General features: G+C 53.3%; 2 protein-coding genes across 3 annotated transcripts in view; both read left to right on the top strand.

Annotated features, from left to right (window-relative positions):
- Positions 1-4,193, top strand: Gjb3 (gap junction protein beta 3). Of its 2 annotated transcripts, none has more exons than XM_048815791.1 (2): positions 1-43; positions 2,699-4,193. In XM_048815791.1, the coding sequence occupies exon 2, from the start codon at positions 2,733-2,735 to the stop codon at positions 3,537-3,539; it is 807 nt and encodes a 268-aa protein (XP_048671748.1). In that variant the 5' UTR covers positions 1-43; positions 2,699-2,732; the 3' UTR covers positions 3,540-4,193. The 2 variants fall into 2 exon arrangements, with proteins under 2 accessions (XP_048671748.1, XP_015340781.1); XM_015485295.2 differs by lacking the exon at positions 1-43 and adding an exon at positions 149-663.
- The window catches only part of Gja4 (gap junction protein alpha 4), a 15,088-nt gene that overhangs the window by 1,690 nt on the left and 2,648 nt on the right, over positions 1-10,750 (top strand). The window contains exon 2 of the mRNA XM_048815789.1: positions 3,923-3,928. The gene's annotated coding sequence lies outside the window, so the exon portion shown is untranslated. The remainder of the gene's footprint in view (positions 1-3,922; positions 3,929-10,750) is intronic.

Below are 10,750 nucleotides of genomic sequence, written 5' to 3'. Positions count from 1 at the left end.
CGGGGACGCGGGGCCAGGCCCCAAGGTGGCCGTGCTGCTGACGGTAAGAGCGGGACAGGGGCGGTCCCCGGGGGTGCGAGTGCTCCCGTGCGCTCCCCTGCGGCGGGGCTGGGGGCAGGACGCGAACAGGCGGCAGAGGGAGAGACACCCCAACCTGCCTCCGCCTGCTCGCCCCTCGGTTCTTGGCGGGGTGACCGTTCCAGCTGCTGGAAGGTTCCTGGACCGACACCACCACCCCAGAACCACAAGCTCCCGAGCTGCCCGGAATGAAGGGAAACGGGTGGGAAGGGAAGGGGCTTCTGTCTTTGGAGGGCATCGTAGGGGGGGTGGCCAGCAAAAGCTGGACGCGGTCCCATCCCCGGAGCTGGGATCAGTAGGCACTCAGTAGACTGTGCTGGGAGCTAGTGGTGGGGGACTGCAGGGGTCCAGAACCGGATCCGCCAGTCCACAGCGCGGTCTGAGAGGGAAATTCTTTCCCCCTGAGTCGCCTCCCTCGGGTGTGTCTGGAGGGCGGGACTGGGCCTGAGCACCTGGAAGGTGAAGGTGGGGGCCCAGGAGGCAGCGGTGGAGGGCTTCAGGTGGAAGCAGCTCTTGGGGCTCCTCTTCTCCCGGGCTAGCAGGTGATGCTCCCCTCTCTACCTCAGCCTCCTGAACTCTCCCCAGGTGAGTGGCGATCAGGGAGGGAACCTTCTCTTGGGATTCTTACAACAGTCCAAGAAAATAGGACTTTTTTCCCTTTGGAGGTAAAGATACGGCCAATTACATTAGAGAACTCTTGGGCCACTTTCAGCTAGTAAATGGCAGAGCTGAGGTCTGATTGCAGGCACGACTTTATGGTCACTGCATGGTTCACAGTCCTCCCCAAAAGCCAGGCTTGGGGCGATGAGAGTGGGGCACAGAGGAGGGTCTCCAGATTTGAGGTCTTCCCAGTCACCCCAGCTGTGGGAGATTGTGCTTCCAAGGGGCAGGCGGTCAGGAGGGTGATGCAGGAAGGGGTCCTCACCCTCCCTCTCTCCTGTCCAGGCCCACGCAGCTCCTGCTGAGCCTTCCCACCCCCTCTCTGAGAACTCAGCATTCTCTTGGAGCATTTAGTGAGTGCCTACTGTATGCTAGGCACTCACTAATCATGAAGCCCTGAACAAAACGGAGTTGACATTTTAACTGGGGCACCAGACAATAAATACAAACAACAACAAAAAAATGATAAATACTTGAATTTCAAGTGGTAATTAAGAACTGTGAATAAAAGAAAGGGGGTAGGAGCAGAGCGACTGGAGACAGGTTCAGATCCAAGGTCATCCCAAGAAGTCCTAATGTTTGAACAGAGGTAAATGAGAAGGGTCCAGCTATGTGGGGTTCTGGAGGGAGAGCATTCCAGGTAGAGGAATTAATGTAAAGGCCAGAGGCCTCAGTGCAGCAGGGAGAGGCAGAGCAAGCGAGTGGGAGAAGACAGTGAAGATGTAGAATCCGGGGTTCAGTTCTAAACAGTGAGAAGCTAGTGGGGGTTCTAAGCAGGTGGCATGAGCATGACTGAATGGACTCAGGGGCGCACAAGCAGTAGCCTCAAGGCCAGTGAGGCGGCCCCGGCAGTGATGTAGATAAATAAGAGTGACGGTGGCTCAGAGCAAGGCAGAGGCCCACACATGCTCAGAGCACAGGCCCAGCTCCAGGGAGCACGCAGGTCCGCACAAGCACCTGAAGAGGTGTCTGCTCTCACACCCATGGCAGCGCGCCACCAATACAAGGTACACTCAGTGACTCACCCAGCCACACCCTGTGAGTCACTCCAGGGCTGGGAGAAGGATGTGTGATTTAAGGACAGACCAAAGCACACCTCCTCACCACGAAGCCCTGGCAACCAGCATGGCTCAGGGTGGCCGGGACATCCCCAGGCCCAGCACGGGGAGGAGGGAATTGTCTCTACAGAGTCCCTGGATCTGGTGACCTTCCAGGAGCAAAGCCATAACCCTCCATGTGCACTCAACCCAAAATGGTTCCCATCGTCACTACCCACTGGCCAGGAGAACTTGGAGGCTCTGGCTCCTCTCCCAGACTTCGTTTCCTCTCTAGAGATTGGGACTCATAAACCCCAACTTCACAGGCTGATGTGGAGGCATGGACAAGGTGACAGGCAGGTGTGCAGCACAGAGGGAGGGGAAAGGTGGAGAGCACAGGCCCTAGCAGGACAGCCTGGCCTTGAGTCAGGCTTAAGTGAGGGACTTGACCTCTCGGCCCTTCACAGTAATAAATAGCTGGCATTTCATGAACATTTACCATGTAGTGTGTGCCTTGCAATTTTATGTCATGTGATTATCAGCTTTTCATCTGTAAATGGGGAGCAGAGTCTATCTGCCCCGTGGGGTCATTATAGGATTAAGTGAGCTTCTGCACACGGGGTGGTTAGCTTCATAATTGGCTCATAGTAAATGCTCAGTGAATGGTCACTGTTAGCAACAAGCACACATTCCCTTCTGCTGGCTTACTACCTCTGACTGTGAGCAGGTTACTTGTCATTGTATCTCAGTTTCCTATAGGAAAGGGAGGAATAACATGGGAGGAATAATAGTCCCAATCTCAAAGGAACACTTTGATGATTGAACTTGTCTGTCCACATAAAGAACTCAGAACAATGCCTGGCACCTAGTAAATGTTCAATAAATGTTCATTAACATGACAGTTTTTCCAATCATTCCCTCAGGTGGGCGCGGTCCCCCTTGTCCCCACCAGGCACCATGGACTGGAAGACGTTCCAGGGCCTTCTGAGTGGCGTGAACAAGTACTCCACAGCATTTGGGCGCATCTGGCTGTCAGTGGTATTCGTCTTCCGGTTGCTGGTGTACGTGGTGGCCGCAGAGCGCGTCTGGGGTGACGAGCAGAAGGACTTTGACTGCAACACCAAGCAGCCTGGCTGCACCAACGTGTGTTATGACTACTTCTTTCCCATCTCCAACATCCGCCTGTGGGCCCTGCAGCTCATCTTCGTCACCTGTCCCTCGCTGCTGGTCATCCTGCACGTCGCCTACCGGGAGGAGCGGGAGCGGCGGCACCGCCAGAAGCACGGGGACCAGTGTGCCAAGCTGTACAGCAACACCAGCAAGAAGCACGGGGGCCTGTGGTGGACCTACCTGTTCAGCCTCATCTTCAAGCTCATCATCGAGTTCCTCTTCCTGTATGTGCTGCACACACTCTGGCATGGCTTCAGCATGCCGCGCCTGGTGCAGTGTGTCAGCGTGGCGCCCTGCCCCAACACCGTGGACTGCTACATCGCGCGGCCCACCGAGAAGAAGGTCTTCACCTACTTCATGGTGGGCGCCTCCGCTGTCTGCATCGTACTCACCATCTGTGAGATCTGCTACCTCATCTTCCACAGGGTCCTGCGAGGCTTGCACAAGGACAAACCCACAAGGAGCCTCCCATCCTCCAGCAGCCGGGCCTCCACCTGCCGCTGCCACCACAAGTTGGTGAAGGCTGGAGAGCTGGGTCCCAACCCAGATGATGACACGCTGCAGGCTTCGGCACCCAAACTGAGCCCCGTCTGACCATGTCTGGGGGCGAGGTGAGAGGGGTTGCATGGTGAAAAGGTCCTGTAGGTGCTGGGAACTCCCACTTTGAACTCACCAAGCTCTCCAGTTTCATTTGGGGCAGTTATTTTTGCTGCTGGGTACTGTGCTGTCCACCTGGATGTAGCTCACACTGCACACCCCCACGGAGGAGGCAGACATTTAAACAAGCAAATGAACCTAATATAAGCATGCCGGGGAGCAGGGCTCTTTCCTGACCCCTAAGGGGACAGTCAAGCCAGGCTTCCCTAAGGGTATAGCACTAGAGGGGTGAGGCATGCTCCCAACGGTGGCCTGGGTGCCGCCAGAGGAGGGATGTTTGCCCCAGGCTGGGTGCCCCAGGCTCCCTCTGGAGAAGCCACCAGGCTTCACAGGTGGGAAGGTCTCCAGCACAGGAAGTCTGCAGGGGGGTGTGGGAAGAGGCAACAGTTCTAGACACCCAGGGACCCTCCTCCCTCAGCAGCATCCCCTTGCCCCCAAACCTTCCCCCAGCCTCAGTCAGCGGTGCTCTTGTCTTCCTCCCTCCCCAGGTGTTCAGCCTGGTGCCCTCTGTCCCCAGGAACTCAGGTGGATATGCCAATAGGAACACCCGCAAGGCAGCTCCTTGAAATCAATAAAGCTGTGTTTTATACAGATTGGCTCCATACTTGGTACTGCCACTCACAGCTCCCTGACAGCAGGGAAGAGCCGCGTGGCTGGTGGGTAAAGCTAGGGTGGAGATGGCTGGGGTCAGGCAGAGCTGGGGTTGACAGGCTGGAGCCAGGGAACCTGATACACATGTTGGTATTCTAGCCGTGGACACAAGAGGGCGCTGTCCTCCCTCTACAACCGCTCCTCTAACCTTCAGAATTAGACTCTGCCCTGAAGACACTCAATCACTGCGCTTTTCATTAGGCAAACCACACTCCCTCCTCCTTTGTCACCCAATCACTGCCATCACAACCTGCGTCCCCACCCTGAGTACACACAATCCCTGCTGTTCACACTCATAACAGGCCACGTAGCCTGCATGCAGTCCAAGCCTCGCCCAGCAGTTCATTCAGCCTCTTCCATTTTCCCCACACCAGACCTTACCAGGACTCTGTGACTGCACAGGGGAGTAGGATCAGAGCCTGAGGGACACAGAAACAAACTCACCTGCTCTGGCCTCCCGTCGGATGGCTCACAGCCCCACTTCCAGCATTGACTGACCGGGCATTCAGAGGACACCAACACCCCAGGCCAGACCGGAATGGGAAGCAAAAGGGGGTACAAGGATAAACCACCCCAGAGGAACATTTAGTGACCATCAAGGCCAAGGTCAGGAGCCAGAAAAGCCAGAGCCAGTGCAAGCAGAGGCCAGGGCACTGTGGAGACAGGCTGTGGCTCACTTTTGCTGTCCCATGTGGCCCTGGCAGGCGGATGAGCCAGCTGAGTTTAAAGGGCCCAGGGCTGGGCTACACCGTTCACCACACTCCCAGGACTGATCGTTACCGCTTCACAAGCAAACCTTGGACTGAGCTCTCAGGACCTTAGTCTTGGCATCCATACAAAAAGGAACTGGGTCCCAGCAGAAAACAGATGGTCCATTCAAACCAGGTAGCTTTAAGGAGTTTCCAAGAAAGACTGTTTTCAAAGATGTGGACATGATTAAGGGAACCCACAAGGGATACTGCAGTACCTTGGGGCTAGCAGCAGGGTAACATCAGCCAGCAGCTAAGAGATGCATCCCACAACAGCAACCAGACAAATCCCTCCTGCTCTCCCACCTCCTGTTTGCCTGCCAGTGGCTCCCACTGACCCAGGAGAAATCGGAGGGGAAGGGAGCCTGTGAAACAGCCAATACAGGTCAAGGTCCCAGGCACAGCAGGGTGGAGAGTAGCTCTCAGGGGCAGGGAGACTTTACTCAACACAGCACTTGGGACAGTGTGTACCAGTAGAATTGTTATAGGGATCAAAGGAGACACTGTAGATGAAACATAAGCATGATGTGTCCCATAAATACCTGTGTGTGCCAGTGCTCAGGAACATCTCTGCCTGATGCTCAGGCTACATGGTAGGTCAGGACTAGAGGGTCATAAAGTCTCTGAGAGGCGTGATCTTTGCCTACGTGCTGCTGTGCATTCCAGTATCTTCCTGGGTGGTTCCAGCTGCCTGGTCAAGGGTGGCCTGGAAGCCAAAGCAACCAGAAAACATAATTGGCCCTCTGAGTAGGACCTGAGGGCTCGACATGGGCTGAACTTGCAGTCCTGGCCACATTTCTCCAGGATGCAGGCCAAGACCACAAAGGAAGGAACATTCCAGCTTTGCACATCCCATCTTTGGCCTGAGAGCTGTTCTGAGCAAAGCAGCTCACTGACTTCATCCAGCACGGGTGGGGCTACTGTTCACCAGAATCCCCACAAGGGACTTGCTGTCACCACAAGGTGGCTCTCATGTCCCTTTGGTGTTCTCTTCTGAGAATACACCTCTGCCTCCCTGTCCCCCACCATACCAGGATTCACTGCAAGTCTCCCTAAATTGTGCATATGATGGATGGAGACGGCACATAGTCTGTAAGTCCACATCTACTGCACACAGTCACGGCCACCCTGCAGCCCAAGGTAAACAGGAGATCGTTTTGTCTGCATTCACCCTGGTCAAAATCCCCCAATGCCATATGTTGAAATCCTGTCCTCCAGTGTGATGTATTAAGCAGTAGGGACTTTGGGAGATGGTCAGGTCATGAAGGTGGAGCCCTCTTGAGTGAGTTTAGTGCCCTTATCACGAGAGAGGATCCAATGAGAAGGTCACCATCTGCAAACCATGAAGAGGGGCCTCACCAAGAACCCGACCATGCTGGTACCCGATCTCAGATTTCCAGTCTCCAGATCTGTGGGAAAGAAGTGGCTTTGTTCAAGCTGCCCAGGCTCTGGAACTCTGTTATAGGGACCCACGTGACTAAGACACCCTGTCACCTCTCACCTGGATTTTGACTTCCATCTCTCTGCTGCCTGCCCCGACTCTGGGAGGCAAACTCTGAGAAGAGGTGGGGAGTGCAGAGAGAGTGCTGGGGAGTTACCCCTGCACGTGAGAAACGGAGAGCAGGATAGAGCCACAAGATCCACCACAGGAGCTCTGAAGCTAAGACTGGTCATGAGGCGTCCTGCACTAGGCAGAAATGGCTGGGCCCTCAACCACCCCAGGGCTCCATTATTGCCCAAGCTCAGCCCAAGAAGCACTGGGCCATCTGGACATCAGATGCAGACCTGAAAGTGCTAGCCGTTGGAGGCCAGCTGACCAGACTCCACGCTGGGCAGAGAGTGGGAGATGTCTATTTGCCACCCACCCTCATAGTCTCTTCCTAGCCCAGTAGCCAGGGGGATCCTGTCAAAATCTAAGCTAGATAAAACCTACAAAGGCCTCTTATTTACGCAAGGCCTACAAGATCTGCCCCACCCAACCTCCACTGCCTCCACCCCACAAGTGCTTTTCTGTCCTCACCTCTCCTTGGTCACCCACTCCAACCACATCTTGGCTGTTCCTCAAGCAGGACAATCCCCTGCCTCAGGGCTTTTGCATGTTCAGTTCCTCAAAGAGCCACAGCGCTTCCTCTATTCCTTCACAGCTCACCTCCCATGTCGGCTGCTTAGTGCAAATCTCTCTCTTCTATCTGAGGGTGAAACTGGCCAACCTTGCACTTTCAAGCCTTTTTACCTGACCCATAGCACAGATCACTAACATGTCCCAATTTTATTTGTTTGTCGTCCCCCAGCCGGAATGTGAACTCCTTAAGGACGGGGATTTGTGTGGGTCCCCTGTTGAGTCTCCAGTGTCTAGGAGAGTGTCTAGGACAATGCCACTGCACCTGGGAGGTGCTCAGTATATATCTGTTGTCTGGTGTGCTGCTAGGTGCTGGGATATAAGTGAGACCTGGCCACCTGCCCTCAAGGGGCTCACAATCTAATGGGAGCAATATAAAGAAAAAGGAGTTGTTTGATGGGTATAGAATTTCAATCTTGCAAAATGAAAGGATCTGGAGATCTGTTGCACAACAATGTGAATATACTCAATATCATTGGAATGTGATTTTTTTTGGTACCAGGGATTGAAGCCTGGGGTGGGGGATGGGAGGCTTAACCACTGAGCCACATCCCCAGCCCCTCTTATTTTTTTTTAATTTTGAGACAGGGTCTCACTCAGTTGCTTAGGGACTTGCTAAATTGCTGAGGCTGGCTCTTTGAACTTGGGATCCTCCTGCCTCAGCTTCCCTAACTACTGGGATTATAGGCAGGAGCCTATAATTTTGTACCTGGTGCAATTAAAATTTTTAAGATGGCAAATTTTATGTTTTAACCACAATTAAAAAAAAAAAAAAACAATAACAGCAGCAATGGACCACAAGGCAGTACCTGAGCCACTGAGCACACACAGGTACACCTAACCCAGGGGCAGCGAGCGAACAGATTGCTGGGAAAAGTGACATCTGAGCAAACACCTGAAAGACTGGGAGTCTTCCGGAAGGAGTCAGGATCAAGTTCATGTTCCCCAGAGTCAAAGAATGAACAATGCATACAAAGGAAGCGAGTGAGCAGGAATTTTATTTTAAAGGAAGGTGAAAGAAATACTCAGAACTAAGCACAGTGCACCTGGGAGAAGGAAGATGGCCATCTAAGTCTTACAGCTCCTCCTTTGGAAGGCACATATGAAGTTGATGAGCTCTTCCTGATTGGTTCTTTTGCTGCTGTTGTTCTAATTAGTGATACATGACAAAGGAGGATGCATTTTGACACATCATACATAAATGCAGTATAACTTCCTGTTCATCTGGTTGTACATGATGTAAATAAAGTCACACAGGTCATGTAATCATATATGCACATAGGGTCATGAGGTCCAATTCAGCTATCCTTCCTACCTGTATGCCCCCTACCCTCCCTTCGATCCCCTCTATCTAGTTCTCTATTCTTCCCCACCACTGTCACCTTATTGTGAATTAGCATCCACATATCAGAGAAAACATTTGGCCTTTGGTTCTTTGGGGATTGGCTTATTTCACTTAGCATGATGTTCTCCAGTTCCATCCATTTACCAGCAAATGCCATCATTTCATTCTTCTTTAAGGCTGAGTTTTATATATATATATATATCCCACAGTTTATTTATCTTGATTGGTTCTTGATATTTCAATTGTTCCACTTGCGAGAGTGCAGGCTGGAAGCACATGTTGGAGCATGTTAAAATAGCTGTTCTCATGTCTGCCCTCCCGTCGACCTTTACCATTCCTTCCCTACTCTCCACTGCCTATCTTTTTCTATCTCAGTAGGGACCCGCATGTGAGGGTGCTCCAGGCAGTGGGAACAGCAGGACGAAGACAAGCGGTCACAGAGAAACTCAAATAATTAGATATGCCTGGGCAATGGAGGGCATGAGGGAAAGGAGTGGAAATGGAGAAGGGGTCGAGGCCTGGATGGGGGAGAACATAAGCCTCACCTGGAAGACAGTGGGGAGCCATGAGAAAGATTTAAACCAGGCAACATTATGGTCAATTCTAGGCAAGGGTGGAGGCTGAGGGGAAGGGTGGAGCTAGAGGCCAGGAGACCGGTTGGAAGGCTGCTGGAGAGTTGGGAGGGCCAGAGGTAAGGAGGATGTGTGGGGTTCTAGGAATGTTTCCCCCACAGAAATGTCCACAGTTCTGGACAGTGTTGTTTTGGCTGGTTCCAGCTCCTTCTTCCTCTGGGGAAGGGACCAGGTTACTGAAGCCCTGACCTCTAGGACCCCTAAGGAAGGGGTCAGAGCCGGGTGAGGGCAGCTTTGACATCACCCCATTCACCCACTTTCCCCTCCTTCCCCTTCCATTGGGTTAGGAAGGCCTCAGGAGAGCCAGGCACAGCCGCAGCAGAGAACACTGGAGCAGAGGCAGGGAGGCGTGGCGAGAGCCAGTCTCTAGGGGCCTCCATTCCCATGCCCTCAAGGGTCAGAACTAAGTGGGCGCAGTTGTCCGCTTTGGAATCCCAGGAGTCTTGGCTTGGCTTGGCCCTGAGAGAAGGGCCTAGAAGGGAAAGCCAGCTCAGCCTGAACCCCGGGGCAGCCATTACTGGAGTTCTGAGGTCTGAGCCTACACACTTGCTGTCCCAGACAGAACGAACCTCTGGGGCTGTCCCTGAGCTTCCTGCCTTTTCTGCCCCCTCAGAGACCACCCTGCAGGACCGTCTCATCACAAAGTTCTTATCACAGTGTTTTAGACACTCGTTTGTATGTACCATTCAGGCACAAAGTGCTTAAATTGGATCCACCATCAACCCTGCACCGTAGGTCCCATTACTAGCCTCTTCTATAGAGGCAGAAACTGAGGAACTAGGGCTTAAGCAACTCTGGGAACAGAGACACCATCTCAAACCTCACAGTGTCCGTCCCTACCCCCCTGCCCTGGAGCGCTCTTCTGCTCCACCTGGCTACCCGCAGTCTCCTCCAGGAAAAGTTCCTAACCAAGTCCCGTGACTTCCCTGCTACCATCACCCAAGGGCTGATGCGCTCAATTTCTGCACCAGTCGTGAGAACTGGACCCAGAGACCAGGTCAGTCTGGTTTCTCATGGTTTCTCCACCGGTGCACTTAATCCTCATGGATCTTAATAATGTTCATTAATCCACACAGGAAGCCTGAATAAATGACCATGTGCTCTGCCTCTCCCTTTAATTTCTTTGGACGCCCCCTCCTGCTTAGAGGCAACCTATTGGGGAGGAGGTACCCCCCCACTCCCAATCTCAGGGGCCTCCAGGGAATTGCTTAGTGCCCTGATTCTGTAAATTCGCCCAGGAACAGGGATGGTTGAGACCTCGGGAAGATCATGTTCTAGGTGAAGACCCCCAGATCCACCTCGGACGGTCTGGAAGTCTGGAGTAAAACCCCTCCCTCCCATACGGTTCCCATATCCTAATGAGCCTTAATTGCCAAATCCTGGCCCATACCACCGCCACCTAATAAGTGGTCCCCAGGGCCCATCCCTCACAGCCTCTCAGCAGGCTGCGGAGATCAGCAAATTCTTAATATAATCCTTGCAAATCCAGCCACCCTAAAAGCTCCTGGCCTTGAACTCCTATCCCATGGCCAAAGAAACAGGCGCAGAATTTGCCATCGGGAATTCGATGGCCAGAGGTAGCAGAGGGGAAAAGGACTTAGCCCTCCGTGGACCCCCAAATCACAGTGCCACCTCCCGGGGTGAGCTCAGGG

This window comes from Marmota marmota, unplaced genomic scaffold (assembly GCF_001458135.2).
Source record: "Marmota marmota marmota unplaced genomic scaffold, marMar, whole genome shotgun sequence".
NCBI classification, from domain to species: Eukaryota; Metazoa; Chordata; class Mammalia; order Rodentia; family Sciuridae; genus Marmota; species Marmota marmota.
This window is presented reverse-complemented; position numbering and strand designations above follow the sequence as displayed.

What these genes read in the sequence shown, in the direction of transcription:
- Gjb3 (XM_048815791.1), top strand. Translation starts at nt 2,733, where the DNA reads ATGGACTGGAAGACGTTCCAGGGCCTTCTGAGTGGCGTGAACAAGTAC.